This window comes from Hippocampus zosterae, chromosome 2, assembly GCF_025434085.1.
Source record: "Hippocampus zosterae strain Florida chromosome 2, ASM2543408v3, whole genome shotgun sequence".
Lineage (NCBI taxonomy): Eukaryota > Metazoa > Chordata > Actinopteri > Syngnathiformes > Syngnathidae > Hippocampus > Hippocampus zosterae.
Window position 1 is genome coordinate 36,620,132 of NC_067452.1, and position 18,953 is coordinate 36,639,084.

An 18,953-nucleotide genomic window follows, 5' to 3' on the forward strand; every position below is an offset into this window, starting at 1 on the left:
TTTAAAATACTGCAACAACCATTGGTGCAACTGTTTTTACAATCAGAGAAATAAATACATTTTGTAGAAATGCCTCTCTTTATTTAAAAATATATATCCATGGTTCATTGAAAACTAATTTGTTCATAAGTTTGTTTCGACTCTCACTTTGAGGTCATCTGGGATAATCCGGAGCGAAGACTGGTGTGGATCGATGGATTGTTGTTAATTATTTGTTTCTTTTAAAAAGTAAATGCAATATGTCAGAAATAGATTTTTGTTTCCTGAATTTAAGATATAACCTAGCCTGATGGTTTGTAAGTTTGGCAATGAACCGTATTTGTGCAGTAAAAGATCGTCGCGTTAAATAGACGAATCTGAGAGAGAAAAAAAATCCCCTCCAAAAACCTCAATTACAGCAAACCGATCACACGGTGTGTCTGAGGTTAAGCCAGCGATTTCACGACCAGAATATCTCCCACATGACTTCAATACCAAAAAAACAAAAAGCGAAAAAATTAATTAACCCGAAATGTTTTGACAGCGCTCCGCCGGGGACATAATGATCCGCAATATTCAGCTAAGGCATGCTGGGAAGTACACATGTGCGGTCCAGACCAAGGTGGACAGTGTGTCCATTGCCACTGATGTCGTGGTCAGAGGTAAGATAAGATCCATGTGCAAATATTGTTTCAAATTTAGAAGCACACACAGTCTTATACATGAAAGAGAAAATATTTGAATCCCACCGTGCGGGAGAGCCGTGAGACATTTTGCTCGGCATGCTCATATTTAACTAAAATACTGTAGCTGTGTTTTGCATTTGAATTTGAATTGATTTTCTTCCTCTTTTCCGCAAAGGCTTTTTTTCCCCTTTTGTTCAAACAAGGCGATTAGTGTACAATTGATAAGAGCTCTGTAGGAATATAATTGCTTCTTAGAATAAAGATGAATATAATTAACAGTGGCAAAGGGGGGAGCGCACTCTCTTGAGTATTTTCTGCCATCTAAGTTTAATTTTAAAAGTTATAGTTTAAAAAAAATGTACGTGTGATATATTATTGTTCATGCTTAACTTACTCGGCACAGCCTGAATCGCACATTCCTGGGTTAGAACTGATTCATGTACCGGAAACCACTGACATGGAAAAAGACACGATGACACAATTATTTCTGTCATCGTCCCTGTAGGACTTCGGCAAAGTACCGCCAGCGGGCCACCGCCAGCTCATTCACAGTCTCTGATCGGCCTTTGCAGTCTTCCTAAAGTCAATATTTAAAAAAAATTATTATAATAATGAATTAAAAAAGGAAACTATGTACAGTTTTTAGTTTGCTGTGCAAGTGTGTGGGCAGTACAAGTGAGCTTTGGCTGACTTAGGGACGTTGTCCTGATAATTTAGTCACTCCGCTGACGCTTATCGCAATTATTTTTCTGAAAAGTGTGTGTGTGTGTGTGTGTTTTCCTCATTACAACAACATATATGAAGCAACTATTTAATGAAACAATACAATGTAATGCTTGATAAGAAATACACTCCACTTTGTCACATTACCACTTTGGAAAATAATTTTGCACCGTTCCGTCTAGGTCCTCCGGGCCCCCCCGTGGACTGTCAAGTGACTGAGATGACAGAGACCACAACACTTTTGACCTGGGGACCCGGGACGGACAACCACAGCCCCATTCTCAGCTATACCATCCAGGCCAGGTCACCTTTTTCCCTCGGGTGGCAAGCCGTTACCACTGGTGGGTTGCTTCTACGCAAATGATTTTTTTAAAAAACAGCCCGGGGGCCGATCCTTCAGGGTTTTGATGAAAGGTAATTTGATGTAATGTCTCTTAGTTCCTGAGCTGCTCGGGGGAAAGCAGCTGTCAGCTACTGTCATTGACTTGAATCCCTGGGTGGAATACGAGTTCAGAGTATTAGCAACCAACAGCATTGGAACAGGCGAACCCAGCAAAGCTTCTCGAAAGGCCCGCACCAAGGACACGCGTACGTAGGGCAACTTATTGATACGCAATCAATTTCTCCTAACAGCGCCGACAGTAAGTTTATCTCGTGGCTACGCGGGTTAAAAGCAAGAGAAAACGTATTCAGTTCAGCATCACATATCCCGCAAGAACTCTCTTGAGCCACTTTGCTCCCGCTGACGATTTAAAAGTTCACCGCCATTGATGTCAGGCACATCCGGCGGCTTCACTCGCAGTTGTGAAGAGGAAAATGTCAAGTGACGATAGATGAATGATTTGAAATTTCACATGGCTATTGTGTGAATTTCACATGTAGGACATTCATGACATTTCTGTTTGAAATTAGAAATACCTCACTGTGGCTCTATGAATGAAAAGATTACATTGAGTAGAGTTTATGGAGAATATTGATTGATTGATTGATTGATTGATTGATTGAGCTGTACGGGGCATCTAATTCACCCTCTCTGCTCATATAATTTTAGTTCCTAGGGTAACTCCGGCAAGAGTAAATGGAGGTGGAGGGGGACGTTCAGAACTGGTCATTACTTGGGAGGTAAATCGAGTCTTTTTTTTTTTTTGAGTGGACAATTTTATGTTTTCCTCAAATATGTTTCTGCACATCCTGCCATTTCTTTTAAACATTTTTTCTGTGAACTGCAACATAAAGATTAACGCTCAAGGCCTGTTGGAATAGTCCCTGCTTTTTTTTTTCCCTCCTCGGTATAAAGCTACTTATGCAGGATGATAAGTACTTGCAATTTCAGCATCACCCTCAGCCGTATTCCTCCATATTTCATTTGGTATTAATAACTTTAAAGATCACGTTCTTGAGTCATCCCTGTGAGTCATCTTATCCTTCCCTAGCCCGTTCCAGAGGAGCTGCAGAGCGGCCCCGGTTTTGGCTACGTTGTGGCTTTCCGCCCACTGGGCACGCAGGGCTGGATGCAGGCTGCTGTCACATCCCCTGACGCTTCCAGATACGTCTTCAAGAATGAGAGCATCCCCCCTTATTCATCTTATCAAATCAAAGTCGGGGTTTACAACAACAATGGAGAAGGGCCTTTTAGTCCAGTGGCGACCATCTACTCAGCGGAGGAAGGTGTGTACAATGAGTGTAGAAAAACGAAAAAAAAATTTTAAATTGATATATGTGTGTGAGTGTGTGTGTGTGTGTGTGTACATATATATATATATATATATATATATATATATATATATATTCATTCATTCATCTTCCAAACCGCTTGATCCTCACTAGGGTCGCGGGGGGTGCTGGAGCCTATCCCAGCTGTCTTCGGGCAGTAGGCGGGGGACACCCTGAATCGGTTGCCAGCCAATCGCAGGGCACACAGAAACGAACAACCATTCGCACTCACACTCACACCTAGGGACAATTTAGAGTGTTCAATCAGCCTGCCACGCATGTCTTTGGAATGTGGGAGGAAACCGGAGCACCCGGAGAAAACCCACGCAGGCCCGGGGAGAACATGCAAACTCCACACAGGGAGGCCGGAGCTGGAATCGAACCCGGTACCTCTGCACTGTGAAGCCGACGTGCTAACCACTGGACTGCCGGGCCGCCCTTATATATATATATATATATATATATATATATATATATATATATATATATATATATATATATATATATATATATATATATATATATTCATTCATTCATTCATTCATTCATCTTCCGAGCCGCTTGATCCTCACTAGGGTCGCGGGGGGTGCTGGAGCCTATCTCAGCTGTCTTCGGGCAGTAGGCGGGGGACACCCTGAATCGGTTGCCAGCCAATCGCAGGGCACACAGAAACAAACAACCATTCGCACTCACACTCACACCTAGGGACAATTTAGAGTGTTCAATCAGCCTGCCACGCATGTTTTTGGAATGTGGGAGGAAACCGGAGCACCCGGAGAAAACCCACGCAGGCCCGGGGAGAACATGCAAACTCCACACAGGGAGGCCGGAGCTGGAATCGAACCCAGTACCTCTGCACTGTGAAGCCAACGTGCTAACCACTGGACTACCGGGCCGCCTATATATATATATATATATATAATTCAACACAATACAAATATACAAATACAATTCACACACACAAATATAACACACTCACACACACGGCTATGCAGTATGTAGCATCAAACTAGTGGTACGTGGTGTGTGACAGTGAGCCTCGCTTCAGAGAACATAAAACAGCTGCGGCTTCCACGAAGAAGACACACAAAATGTGTTCTGATATCGTTGTTGCTGCTGTACTCTTGTTCTCTCTCTTTTTGTTGATAAACATCTTTAAATCCATCCACTTTATAGATACCGTGTATTAGGGCTGTGTGATAGGAACAAAATGTTCATATCAAGGTAGCGATATGATAACACAATATCGTTCACCCGTACCATACATCCTTTTCAGGGAGCTGAGGCTTATCCCACCTGATCTTGTGTGAAAGAAATTCATTCAAATACATTTACAAGGTGTTTTAAATGCAGTTTTCACCATTCCACATGATGTAAACACATCTAAACATGAAAACACACTTTTGAAAGTTTTTTGGTTTCGTTTCTCTATTGTGCATTTTCACCTATTGGCAGGGGTGCAAAAATGTGGTGTGCAGGTACGCACGCATGCGCACTAAAAATATTCAATACGCACCAGATTCGATTGTGCCACTGCGCATTTGCACCCCAAGGAGCTGAGCATTGGACCAAGCTCAAGGTGCAAAGTGGTAGGGAGACGAGGGGTGCTTTTGTCATTTCCAGCTCCTCCCATTCCAAATTCTACCATAACACCTCCCTCCCCGCTCTCCATCCATCCATCCATCCATCCATCCATCTTTGACCGCTTATCTGGAGTCGGTTCACGGGGCCAACACCTTTAGTAGGGAAGCCCAGTTGTTCCTCTCCTCAGCCACTTGTTCCGGCTCTTCCCCGGGAATCCCAAGGCATTGCCAGGCCAGCTGGGAGACTAGTCTCTCCAGCTTGGTCCGGGTCATCTTTGTACATCTTTGAAGTTAGCGTAGCATTAAAAAAAAAAAAGTTTCTCTTTAGTTTCCTCAAGCTGCTTTTATGCAAACTACCCAAGTGAGAGAACATTCACTTGTCACAGTGCCTGTTCAATTTTCAATGTCGTAGTAACCACTAAATGTGTTCTATTTTATTTTGGGGTATAAATAATAAGGTTATCGCTACAGCTAATGCTACTGCTACTGCTAATAATCATAATATTCATTCATTCATTCATTCATCTTCTGTACCGCTTGATCCTCACTAGGATCGCGGGGGGTGCTATAGCCCATCCCAGCCGTCTCCGGGCAGTAGGCGGGGGACACCCTGAATCGGTTGCTAGCCAATCGCAGGGCACACATAGACGAACAACCATCCACGCTCACACTCACAGCTAGGGACAATTTAGAGTGTTCAATCAGCCTGCCATGCATAATTTTGGAATGTGGGAGGAAACCGGAGCACCCGGAGAAAACCCACGCAGGCCCGGGGAGAACATGCAAACTCCACACAGGGAGGCCGGAGCTGGAATCGAACCCGGTACCTCGGCACTGTGAAGCCCACGTGCTAACCACTGGACTATAATCATAATAATATTATTGTTAATAATAATAATAATAATGATAATGTGGCTTTTAAAAATGGTGTGAAGCAAGTATACGTTTGGACCGCCTTGTGTACATTTCAGAGCCCAGCCGAGCACCAGGGAGGCTGAGGGCGAAGAGCATCTCCGCATCTGCGGTGGAGGTCACCTGGAAGCCTCTCGCCTGGAGCAACAACCGCAGACGCATCCTTGGCTATGAGGTCAAACCAGCACATGCCCACTCAATAGCAATTGTATCACAAAAAACAATGTACATCTTGTAGCTTTTTCTCGCTTTTAAGTTGACACTCATTCGCCATGCAGAATTTATGCATTGGTATATAAGTGAGGACAACATCCTTTATTTTATCCGGATACACTCCATCAGTATACTTCATTCGATAGACTGTCAATATGTGGGGTTACAGATGCGGGGCAATAACGTGTACTTTTTGTTGTGCTGTGGGTTTTTTTTTTTTTGGTTCTGTTTTTTTAGTTGCAGTACTGGGGGGTAAAGGAGAAGCAAGAGGCAGCCAGTGTGATTAGGACGGTGGGGAATAAGACGTCCGTGCGCATCAGGGATCTGGAGGGCAGCAGTACCTATTTGATATCTCTGCGGGCTTATAACAGCGCTGGAGTGGGTCCACAGAGCAGCATTGTCAATGTCACCACCAAGAAACCTCGTAAGAAATCCTTTTATAACGTAGCTGGCGTAACATGGTCCCCATTGGTGGGTGTGTGCGTGTATGTGTGTGTGTGTGTTCGTGTGTATGTGTGTGTGTGTGAAAGTGTATGTGTGTGTGTGCGTGTGTGTGTGTGTGTGTGTGTGTGTGTGTGTGTGTGTGTGTGTGTGTGTGTGTTGTCCCCCCCCCCACCCTTGCCCATCCAAGGCATGTTATGTTTTATATAGGGAGTAGAAAAAACCTTTTTATGACTGAAACCTTTTTATGGGTTGTGTATGACATTGTTATTTTAGATGACAGACAACACAAGATAAATATTTCCTTCCCAGAGTAAAACACAGTACTTTAGACCAATACGAGTCAGTTGGGAATTTGAAACAAACATAGTCTGCCCCTCAACACTTCTAAATGCCCTTATTAATGAAAGTCAGCCTTCGAAGTCTGATCAAATCCCAAATAGACCGTGAAGATCAGTGAAATAGCAAGGGAAAATAAAATAAAATTCACTTCAGAGGTTAGAGGTGTTATTTAACTTTCAATGTGTGTATGATGAGCAAAACAACATTAATCTTGTTCCCCAATTGATTGGCGATACCCCTTTTGAACTCCCTACGACCGCCTGTGTGACAGTATTCGTCCTGCGGCTCGTCGAAGTGAAAATCATCCCCCCCAACTTCTGGTTCGTTTTGTCAGTTCATTATGTCGCTAATTTAATGGACCGTCTCCTCCATAATGCAAATTATGCTTGAAGAGGATCTGGCAGTCAGTGTCGGGCCGCACTGTGCACGTTGTTTTGACACGATTTCGCATGTCACAAAATGACTGCATGGCAACTGGGCCGTTTTTCATAAGACGGATGCGTCCAACAGCTGTTTAGCTTCGACTTTACATTTGGGCTGGATATTTGGATGATGATGTGTGTTTTTATTTTTGTCAACAAGACCAAATGATAAATGTGACGCTTTTGAAATCTGTTAAGCAAGGTGTGTCCTCACCTCCTCCCTCTCGCAAGCAAACAGCCTTCTTCTACTTCCACACCACCTGCGTCACTGTTCAACTGTTAATGAGAAATATCCTTCATGCCAAGTTGGTTCTTGACTTTAATGTTTATCGACTGGCTTGCCTTGTTGTTTTTATCCCCTCGCCGCCGCCTCTTCTCCTCCCCTCTCCGACTTTCTCCCTCCCACTCTAGCGCCCAGTCAGGCCCCCGTCAAAATCATGTGGAACACTTCCAATTCCAAGGTCATCCTGCACTGGGACCAAGTCCACGCTCTTGACAACGAGTCTGAAGTGACGGGTTATAAGGTAATGAGTGTAAAGCCTTGCACTTTAAACAACCAGAGAAGAAACTCAACATGACAGTGTTCGCTCACTTATTGCGGTTAATGAGGACCGGGATCTAACTGCAATAAGTGAAAAAATGCGAAGGACGGTTTGATCTCGACCTAGGATTTTTTTGTGGGTACCAGCATGTTTAAAATAGGTACAGTAATTATACTTTACAGATTTGCGATAAAGACGACAGCAGTACACATATTTATTTAAATCTTTCAATATAAAATCTTATATGTCCACTGGATGGCTGAAGAAGTTTCAGAAAGAGTACAAAGTACTGTACCGAATAGGTACAGTAGTTCGTAGTAGTGTTCGTCATAGTACAGTATTGTGTTCAACTAACAAGGCCCAGATTTCCCACGATGTGAATTTGTGGGAACCGTGTTTTCCGCACTATAAGGCGCAATTAAAACCATTCAATTTTCTCAAAAGCCGACGGTGCGTCCTTATAATCCGATGCGCCTTCTATCTGGATCGATATTCAGATTTTTTTTTGGACTTAGTATTTTAAATGTACTGTGAAGTTCTTTGTTACCGCTACAGCGGTTGTAAAAGTGCAATATAAAGAAAACTCATTGGATTGTATTCCCTTTAGCGTAGCTCCATCTAGTGGATGCATTACGCAACTGCAGCCACTATTGGAGCTTCTATGTGCCTTATAATACTGTGCAGGGTGCACAGTATTAGTATTAGTATAGATGAAAACTGTTTTAAAATAGACCATTCGTTGCAGGTGCGCCTTATACTCCGAGGTGCCTTATCGGGTGCAAAATACGGTAAACAGACTAAATTATCATTATTTCAGTTTGTATACTTTTTTTTGAGTTGTCTGCCTTGACTGAAAAGTTTGGGAAAAACGGCATTATATTGTTCAAGGGTCCCCAATGAGTTGTCCAGTGACCTTCACCATAGCCTTGTCATCTGTCCCTATGTTTTTCGTTGTGCAGGAAGCAAGATGAAATTGTGTTCATTCCGTAGGTGATGTACAGCCAGGACAAACACAGCCGTCCCAGCGTGGTGGAGACCAACACCACGTCCTTAGAATTGTCACTGCCCGTCAACGAGGACTACGTTATCCAGATCAAACCTTTCAGTGAAGGCGGGGAGGGCATCAGCAGTCGCCAGATTAGAATCCCCAAAATAGCAGGTTGGTCATTCTGCCAATACATGACACATGAAACGTGCAGACAGATCATTTCTCGTCGCTGTTGCTGATTCACATTAAATCATAACTCGTAAAATGAGAATTGAATGTGTCGTGTAAGTACAAATGTTAAGTGCATGTCAATGAATTTTGCAGTGAGTGTTGCCCTTGACCAAAAACTGACATGGGCGTAATTTTTTAAATTATTTATTGATTCCAAACTATACATCACAAGACCCCTTTAGAAGTGTTACACAGAGAAGGCTTTTGATTTCACTGCAAATATGGATACGCTATTGATCCCCCGCCTCCTCAAAATCAGTTATTTCGTATTTGCAGAGAACCTAAGACGTCCAATTTAAAGAGAAAAAAAAAACCTTTCTAAAGATTATAGGAGAGCAGCAAATCAAATGTATCCATGTACAGTTCCGGAGGCAACACAAACATTATTCGCAAGAGTATACATCGAAGGACTCTGTGTAAATAATGTGCTCTACTTTACTTTTTTGTTTTTGTTTTGCAACTGTTACACAAAACGTCTGGCATCTCTAAAATGATGCTTGATACACTAGTGCCACCTAGTGGCTCGAGTAGCACATCCCCGTGGATGCATTTTGATACACCATTAAACAAGAGCCACTATAAGTGCCGGATTGAAGGAATCAATAAATGATCGGCCTTCACAAAGATGATCATACTCAGTTCCATCTGTCAGGGACATACGCGTAGTATGCTTCAACAAATCAAGTCAAGTCAAGAGTATTTATAGAGCACTTTCAAACAGCCATCGCTGCATACAAAGTGCTGTACATGGAGCGATTTAACATACACAATAAACAGTAAGACGAATCGGTAATAAAGGCGGTGGAAAGCACCAAGCAGTAAAACCAAGAACAAATCTAAGTCATGCTGAGTCGAATGCCAAAGAAGGGGTCACCTTGGTAAATGTCCACCGGAAGTTAAGACGGTTCATTTTGGAACAATGTCATATTCAAGCATAATTATAAATAATTAATTTGTGTTGAGGGCGGCCCGGTAGTCCAGTGGTTAGCACGTCGGCTTCACAGTGCGGAGGTACCGGGTTCGATTCCAGCTCCGGCCTCCCTGTGTGGAGTTTGCATGTTCTCCCCGGGCCTGTGTGGGTTTTCTCCGGGTGCTCCGGTTTCCTCCCACATTCCAAAAATATGCGTGGCAGGCTGATTGAACACTCTAAATTGTCCCTAGTGCGAATGGTTGTTCGTTTCTGCGATTGGCTGGCAACCGATTCAGGGTGTCCCCCGCCTACTGCCCGAAGACAGCTGGGATAGGCTCCAGCACCCCCCGCGACCCTAGTGAGGATCAAGCGGCTTGGAAAATGAATGAATGAATGAATGAATAATTTGTGTTGAGTTGAGAACATACACAACTCTGATATATCAAACAATACAACATCGATATATCAAAAATATTATATCAAACATTTCGAACATTTTATGTCTTTACACGAAAGGGGCAAACCAATGGAAGCATCTCTCAGTTTGACATAAACCCGAACCAACAAACATTGAGGATCGTAATCTTTAAACAGCTTCGATACAGCTCTGGGGTTAATTCTTATTTGATGCATGTGTTTGTGTTTTGAAGACTTCATCGCCGCGGGAGCCGCCTCAGTGTCTTCATCACTTCCTGTGGCCAACCTCGCCGCTGTCATCATCACAGCCAGGACCGTGCTATGACCGATGTTTGCAGGAAGTCAACGCCGCGGCCTAACATCCAGACAGTGAGCTGGCACGGTGAAAGACGAGAAGCCCCCCGGGAGCCTCGCCTCTTGTTTTCACCTGCTTCCCACCCAACTGCGTCTTTTGTCCTCTCCTAGCTGCGAAAGATCAACTTGTGAAGAACGCGCTTCATCCTTGAAGGAGTCATTGAAACAAACTGGCCCACTTATGTGACAGGAATTGACCTTCAGCCTTTTTTGGATGTTTTATGTTCTTTCCTCGCTTCTAATATATGGATAGTGTCATGTATTGGAAGTTGTGTACTCGTGAGACTTTTCCTGGATTTGCATTCTGGAATGTGGGGACAAGAAGAACTTTTTAGACAAAAAAAATTTAAACGAGTGACATTCTTGTGAAGCGCGCTTAACGATAAAATTCCTCTTGCTCCATTTAAACTGAGTTTTGGAAGACATAAAAAAAAATGAATAGATTCCCATGCTGGGCGAAACAAGGTAGCCCATTGCCCTTTGACAAACTCCTATTTGGGACTTCTGTGACTTAACTTGGATATTATCGATGTTTTTCAGGCTGCATCCCAGCAGCCATTAAAACAGACCGGAACCAAAGTTGTGATTCATAGACAAGACAAGGCCAAACCTGATGATGGTGCGAGCGCTGGTGAATCGATGTCTTACCTCCTTCCTCCATGTCCCCTCCTCACCAAGTGCAGTGACGGCACGCTGAGAGTTGTGCACTCGATGTATGGAATCCTCAGGTCCCAATTGAGCCTTAAAAGTCTTCTAATTAGGAACCGTGTTATTGTTCTTCAGCAGTTCCGTTCATTTATGCTCCTCATTTGTTTCTCCTTGTCGTATTGCGTGTTGTATGTACTTTGGGGCAACGTGGGCTCAAACACGTTTTCTCCCGTCTTTAATGACGAGAGGCCAACCTTTCTGGGTTGCTTACTCAGTATGGATTCTTTGTCATTTGCCGTTATTCAGATTGGGATTGGCAAAACTGCTGGAGAGTCCAGATGGTTGAACAAGCTTTTAATAAACATGATGCCGATTTCCTGCTCAGTCCCTTCCTCTTAACTAATGACGGTCATATTGACACTTTCCGATGGTCTTTCCACAGCTAAAACTGTGCTGAAGACCTTCAACTGTTTTGTCTGAACAGGAACTTCACGATAGAAAACGCCCGCTGTGCGACGTCTCCATTTATGTACAATCATTTTAGGAGAGAGAGAGAGAGAGATCCATCCATCCATCCATCCTTCCATCAATTTTCTGATCGGCTTTATGCTCACAAGGGTCACGGGGCATGCTGCAGCCAATCCCAGCTGTCTTAGAGCAGAAGGCGGAGGACACCCTGAACCAGTTGCCAGCCAATCGCAGGGCACACTGAAACAAACAACCATCCGCACTCACACTCACGCCTAGAGACAATTTAGAGTGTTCAATCAGCCTGCCATGCATGTTTTTTGGAACGTGGGAGGAAACCGGAGTACCCGGAGAAAACCCACGCAGGCACGGGAGAACATACAAACTCCACACAGGGAGGCCGGACCTGGAATTGAACCCGGTACCTCTGCACCGTGAAGTCAACGCGCGAACCAGTGGGCTACCGGGCCCCCCCCATCCCCCCCCCCCCCCCCCCAGTATTGTTTTCAGTCTGTAATATTTTCACATAGGGCTTGGAGTGATGCATTCACATGATCAGGAATGTCAATTTATTTGCCTTTCCCCACCAACCTAAATACTCAAAATTAATAATCAGATGCAATTTCATTTTGCATTAAAATGTTTTGAAAAACCGCCCCCGCCCCGATTAGTGTTCATTAACCGATGTTGGTTATTATTGTTTCGTGATCGAGGGGGAGGGGACCCAACAAGACAATTTAGGGCGTATTGTTTTCCCAAATTGAAAGCAGATGTCTTCAAATGTCTTATTTTGATTAAGCACAAAGCCTTCAAAGGAAAAGGCAACAAAATCACATGGCCCCCTCACAAAAATGTTCCCCACCCTTGCTGTGTAAAAGAGGCCACACTGTAATTCATGTTGTCCTCAGGCTGCCCATTACAACTGTGAACTCACATAAATGAATAATAGATGGGGGTGTAAGGGTACAGCAAAATGCTGGTTACAATCAGGGGTGAGGACAAAGGCAAATATAACTGCTCATGTTTTGTATGAACGCGAACACATTTGATAACGTTAAAAATGAAAATTACACAAGTGGATTGTGCTTTCCAGAGCTCCAGATGAATATTTTTTTTTAACTAGGACCACATTAGCCCCGAACTAAAAATGGTTGTTAATCGATAAAGTTAAATTTGTTCATTCATGTTTTCAATTCACATTTTATTGTGCACAACATAAACTCGACAACATCATAAATTATTCCGCTTAAACACTAAGAATGGAAAGTTAATGATGAGTTCTATCAGCCAATTTCACAGTCTGTACATGACTTTGCAGTAGAATATAATTTTTCTTCCTGACGAAGGCGCAGGCAGCGTTGGTTCCGTTCTATCTCAAAGACAGAGTAAATGTGAGAACCAACAAGTTAGTCTGTCTATATGTGGCCTATTTTCGTGCCCTCTTCCTTTTGGTATTTTTTATTATTATTTTTTTTTTTTTAGACAAAAGTAGGCACAAAGGGGCATTTGCGCCATGGTGGGAGCGAACACAGCCGACTTAACCTTCTGGCCAATGAAAGCGGCTCCACTCGTTCCCTTGACATTCAGCCTAGGAGAAGCCAGTCTTTAACTGGAGTCATGGAAAAATTACAGCAAGCTTCCACAGACCATATAAAATGCTATGGTGGTGGGGGGGGGGGGGGGGGGGGGGGGCTTGATTTTGACACGTGCTCTAAATACAGGCAGTAAGGCAAAGGGAAGTCAAGTTCTTGTCTTGTTTATTTGTTTGAGAGGAATGCAAGTACAATGTACAGCAAAGACACGGGCACGACTTGACGGACAAGCACTGCAGTAGAGATGAAGCTGCAGAGGAAGAAGGAGTGCAGAGGGTCCCAAAGTCCAAAGGTCCACAGCATCTGCAGGTGCTCCCAGGTAGGACAAGCACGTTTCTGTCACGTGTACAGAATGATCCAATGTGATTGACGGGAAGGTGACAAGCTCGCGTGCACTGTGTTGATGATGTAAGGCTCTCTTTCTTTACGTTCCCTCTACTGTCCATCGAGACCACGGCAACAACTTCACTGGACTTGGCCAGATCCACTAACTACAAGGTACATGGTTTTTGGTCCATCTTCCATTCCGTTCACGACACACAACGGAGCTACACCACATGGGAATGTTTCATACCTCTTGACAAAAGAAAGGAAAAAAAATTATCACAACTGTTATCGGTCACATGATACAAACCTTTGCACAAGTTCTGGGTATGAGGACACAAGTCCCGAGGCCTTGTCAACACTCTGGCACTTGAGTAATTACATTTCTAGTTTGATACCAAAAAAAAAATTTACAAATCGCATCTCATTTAATTGATAAGTGGCACATTGCACGACCACACGGTCAAAATAATTTCTAATCGGAGTGATGCACATTGCGGGATCAATTGCAACAATCTTGATGAAATGAATGAAGCAGAAATAAAAGCCGGAACTGCAACAGAGAGTAGTGTTATTTTTCATTCTGGAGGGGAAAAGAAGTGTATGCGTATTCAATGAAAAAATATACTGGGCAAGGTCAAATGTGGGGGAAAAAAAAAGCCTGTATAGAGTTTATTATCTCAGCAATCACTGGGTTTTAGGATTATGTACCCTGGGTAAATCTGCACCTTATTTGGGTGAGCACTTTTCATTTCCCGTCAGGAAGTTAAATTTCCTCTTTAAAAGACGACACGACTCTTATTTGCATTGCGATTCATTTGACCTTTGCTGCTTCTGTCATAATCTGCAATCTGCATCTGTTGGTTTAAATGCATTACTCAATTGAAGCCCAATAATGCAAAGATATTGCCATGCGAGTATGAGCTCAAATACTGGTACAGAAGCCCGGTGATGATCTTAATCTACTCACTACACAAATATGCAGTTGAGCTCCTTAGGCTGGGGAAAGACGGGAAGCAACCTGGCGCTTCTGAAACATGCTGAACTGCTACCGTATGGGAAGAGGAAGTACCTTCGTAACTCCTGATTTCTAGACCCAAAGGCAGAAATTGTTGAAATGTACAATCCGTCAACAAGTTGCAAGTTAGTTACATTCAGACACGCTACTTCTACAATACAACCCAAAACTCGAATTAGGTGTTGGGCCTTAAATACACCACCAGAGGGCGATGTTGTTCTTTTCGATTCAACTCTAAGCTCCTCAATCAGTGCAACGCGGATAGGACATGAACTATATGTCCATTTCAGTAGTCGTGGAAGTTATTAAATGCATTACTAATGAAGAAACATACACAGCAGGGCTTTGCGAACAAGGTTCTCTACTACTACATACATCTCCTAGTCTCTTGTGTAAAATGACAGAGTTGGACAAGGGCTCCATCATGGCCCAAAAATGAATCGAATCCATTTGAAGCTTCAAATGGAACCTTGTTGAATTGTTTTCCCCCCTCGGGAAAGTTAACCACCATTCTTTTTTTGTTCTCTTTGCAACATCACCTTCAAGCATTCTGTCACAAGAATGCAAATCTCTTTCAACAGAAATAAGAAAAGCAAAATTAGATTTAAAAAAGGAGTTCGGTTTCCGGGAAAGGGGGTGGGGGGGGGGGGGTGCTGTCAGCTGGAGCGATAAAGTCACAGCTTCTCATCCCAGGAAATCAAGACTGTAGACGAAAACAGAAGACAGGTGTCGTTTTAAAGCAAAGTTTTCTCACTCTGTTATTTCAAAATAACTAAACTGGCTTCTACTTAAGACAAGAGCAGATCATTTATTGCCGTGGTAAGTCGGTCATGGCCTGTTAGATGCCTCATGCTGTTTTAGTGTTGTGGTTACTTCATGTACGAATGCGCCAAAAATGATTTGTCACAGTTACGAAGCTCGATTTCTGTGCTATGTGTTCGAAGCCCAAATTTTAGTTTCATCGTGAGCTTCAGATAGACCACCACAAGATGGCATTGAAATCTTCCCAGCTTCTTCCAGGTGGAAAATGAGAAATGGGTTGCAAGTGACTTCCGAGCAAAATTAAATATTCATTCATTCATTCATTCATCTTCCTAACCGCTTGATCCTCACTAGGGTCGCGGGGGGTGCTGGAGCCTATCCCAGCTGTCTCCGGGCAGTAGGCGGGGGACACCCTGAATCGGTTGCCAACCAATCGCAGGGCACACAGAAACGAACAACCATTCGCACTCACACTCACACCTAGGGACAATTTAGAGTGTTCAATCAGCCTGCCATGCATATTTTTGGAATGTGGGAGGAAACCGGAGTACCCGGAGAAAACCCACGCAGGCCCGGGGAGAACATGCAAACTCCACACAGGGAGGCCGGAGCTGGAATCAAACCCAGTACCTCTGCACTGTGAAGCCGACGTGCTAACCACTGGACTACCGGGCCGCCAAAATTAAATACTATTACTTAATCTCGATGCTACGGTCTAATGATCCCTTGCTATTTCGCGGTTCGTTTGTCGTGGCCTCGGTGCATCGCGGATTTTTTCAAACATATTCTTAGAAAAATGATAAAATGTCACAAAAAGTCCGCAAAAGATCCGCGAGAGGCAGTGAAAGTCAGCAAAACAACAGTGAGTCACATAGAGCAACATATAGAGTACTACATGTATGTGTTTACTGTATTTCGTTATTCATACACTAACCTAACCTAACTTATACATGTTTAAATATATTAGTATGTGGCATGAAGTCATGTTAATTACTACAAACATTAAATTTGGCCTTATAAATATTAGTTATACTCATAAACATGTACATACTGTATATTTACCTATATGGGGTAAGGATGGTGCTACTTCACGGATTTTCATTTATCACGGGTGGTTTCGGTCCCCATTAACTGATAAACGAGGGATTACTGTTATTTTTTTTTACTTGTTTGTTTTTTACATCCGTTTCATGCTGTGAGCCAGCTATCATCCCACATGCTCACAGAAACATTTGTAGAAGAGGGCAGATAACGCAAGACTTGCTGGAGTATGTAATTGATGGGTAGGCAAGCACTCCAGACCCAACTATTTGTATACAAACATTAGAATGTAATTTTTTTCCCCAGGCGAATATGTCACCTTTAAATTAGATTTAGCACATTTTTTTGCATGGCTTCTTGTACCTCTGCCCCATGTCGGTCCTCCATGGATGATTCTGTTTCCCGAACAACCACCGCCTTGGTCACCTGCATGTCCGGATGCTGTTGCTTGGCCTCTTGGATTGCGATGGCCAGAGCCTGCCAGATCAAATCAGACATGACATCTTGAAGAATCACAACACTGAGTTCAATGTTAACGTTGTTTGCGTGGAAGCGCGCTCTTCACCTGTTCCTGGTCCACATCATCATCTCCTGTGATGATGATTCTCTTTTCAATCCTGGTCTCTGAGTAGCCCCCTTTTACTGTCTGCAATGAGGTAGACAACATTTTCCACAAGATATTACGCATTAAATGATGCGCTTTATACATTTTCATTCTGTACCTTGGTAACCTGTGTTGTCGCCGATGTAACATTTTCGGTAACAAGGATAGGAGACCCAGTTGACTCTCTTCCAAGACTGCCCATATGCACCTGTGGAGGGGGAAGCAATGCATCAGTGGTACCCATTAAGAATATCGTTTTTGAATTGGATACAACTTTATTGTCAAATTTTGTTTGTCCTGACTATCTTGCACGTCAATTTTTTTCCACTACTCGCGTCACTTTTGGTCTACTCGTCCGATTTTATGATCGATATCAAGAAAATTCATCTTATCAATATTCGTCGTATGCCGTGAGAAACTTGTAGGGCAATAATATGCACAGTAGACGCAATGCTGAGTGTAATCGTCAGAATAAGACCAAAATCTGAACAGCTGATTGAAAGACATATTTGCTGACTAATTTAGAGGGTTGGTGGGTAGGATTCCAAAGATTCCAAAATGTGACCACGAGCGAATAAAAAGTCACTTTTCATTTGGATTCCATGTATCCAATGTGGGAAACCCACACCCGAACAGGGTTTCAAAATCAAGTCAAATTTATATCGCCCTTAATCACAACAGTCTCAAGCAGATTCACAGGCCCATAGTTGACAAATATTTATAACATCCCCTGATCTTAAGACCACAATGAGGGCAAGGAATAACAACAACAACAAAAAGCATCTGGGGGAAAAACAAGAAACCTTGAGAAGGGGCCATACGTCGGGGGAAATCACCCTTCCAGGATAACCGCAATGGATACCGAACGCATAATGCTGTGCTAGACAAAGTATTCCTGTGAGAGCCCATTTAAAAAGATGAGAGACGGCTTTTTAAAAAGACTTGAGATTTTAAAAGTAGGATTAGGGTGTCAAAGTAGAATTTTAAACAATGCTTTGAGTTTCAAATTTGGGATTCAAACTACTCTGTGTGATTAGGGTTTCAAAGTAGGGCTTGAAACTAGGGTTACAGTTTCAAATTAGGGTTTTAACCTGGGACATGTTTCAAATTATTATAATAGAGTTTCAAAGTAGGATTTGAAACTTGGGTTAGGATTTCAAATACATTTTCAAACCAGGGCCGTGCAGAGGGTGGGGCCAAGGGGGTCATTATCCACCTGAATAGGGATATCCATCCCCCCAAAAAAGTCCCATGCTAACCCCAGCAACCAGCAATCAGATGCCAAAATGCAATTTCATCATCATCACAATGGAAGAAAATGTTGACAATCTTTTAAAGGCAGTTTATGACTCTGGTAATGGATCTCACTGAAATGTTAAGGTGTGCCTGTTGGTTGGTGCAAGTGTTTGGATTTAAGCGGTAGTTTTAAACCACAGAGAGGACACAGAGGTAAGAGTGGTGATGTGCGACCGTTCCTACTCACTGGAGACACGCTCTGTCTTGAAGAGTAAGAGACTTCGCTCAGGCCAGTCATACCGTGATCCTGCAACGATAAATTTCAGTTCAAGAAATGAGAAAAATGTTTCCCTCTCACGACTCTAACGTCAAAATCGATGGATTGCCATTAACGGCTTCAATGAATGGCCTATCGTAAAACAGTTTTCATATGTAGGGTGCACCGCATTATAAGGCGCATAGAATAGAAGCTACAATATGGGTTGAAGTTGCATTATGCATCCACTAGATGGAGCTGCGCTAAAGGAAATACAATACAATACAATTCTGTTTATGTAGAGATGACCTAACTGCTGCCGCTGTACCAAAGCGCTTAACAGACCATTTAAAATACTACGTCCAAGAAATCAGGATCCATAGATAAGGCGCATCGGATTATAAAGCGCATTGTCGGCTTTTGAGAAAATTGAATGCTTTTAGTCATACTTTTGTGCGGGAAATACGGTATATTATCAACCAACACCACCCGCATGGTTGCAAGGAAAATGTGCAGCCAAATAGGGCAAGATACAATCGAGTCAAGGT

The 18,953-nt window shown here is 43.0% G+C and overlaps 2 protein-coding genes across 4 annotated transcripts in view; one reads left to right on the forward strand and one right to left on the reverse strand.

Annotated features, from left to right (window-relative positions):
• cntn3a.1 (contactin 3a, tandem duplicate 1) overlaps window positions 1-11,488 on the forward strand; it is an 89,279-nt gene extending 77,791 nt beyond the window's left edge. For both annotated transcript variants that reach the window (XM_052050954.1, XM_052050945.1), the window contains exons 14-23: window positions 524-641; window positions 1,571-1,729; window positions 1,827-1,976; window positions 2,440-2,510; window positions 2,822-3,056; window positions 5,656-5,771; window positions 6,047-6,233; window positions 7,426-7,538; window positions 8,547-8,715; window positions 10,336-11,488. In XM_052050954.1, the coding sequence (XP_051906914.1) occupies window positions 524-641; window positions 1,571-1,729; window positions 1,827-1,976; window positions 2,440-2,510; window positions 2,822-3,056; window positions 5,656-5,771; window positions 6,047-6,233; window positions 7,426-7,538; window positions 8,547-8,715; window positions 10,336-10,427 (1,410 nt within the window). In that variant the 3' untranslated portion in view covers window positions 10,428-11,488. The remainder of the gene's footprint in view (window positions 1-523; window positions 642-1,570; window positions 1,730-1,826; window positions 1,977-2,439; window positions 2,511-2,821; window positions 3,057-5,655; window positions 5,772-6,046; window positions 6,234-7,425; window positions 7,539-8,546; window positions 8,716-10,335) is intronic.
• The window catches only part of si:dkey-178k16.1 (band 4.1-like protein 1), a 75,548-nt gene that overhangs the window by 19,587 nt on the left and 37,008 nt on the right, over window positions 1-18,953 (reverse strand). Inside the window, exons 20-24 of one of the 2 annotated variants that reach the window (XM_052050902.1) lie at window positions 18,397-18,456; window positions 17,032-17,121; window positions 16,875-16,955; window positions 16,673-16,786; window positions 15,155-15,209 (exon numbers count right to left, since the gene is read on the reverse strand). In XM_052050902.1, coding sequence (XP_051906862.1) covers window positions 15,204-15,209; window positions 16,673-16,786; window positions 16,875-16,955; window positions 17,032-17,121; window positions 18,397-18,456 — 351 coding nt within the window. In that variant the 3' untranslated portion in view covers window positions 15,155-15,203. Of the gene's footprint in view, window positions 1-13,669; window positions 15,210-16,672; window positions 16,787-16,874; window positions 16,956-17,031; window positions 17,122-18,396; window positions 18,457-18,953 lie in introns of those variants that run through there. The other variant, XM_052050911.1, reaches the window with a different exon arrangement.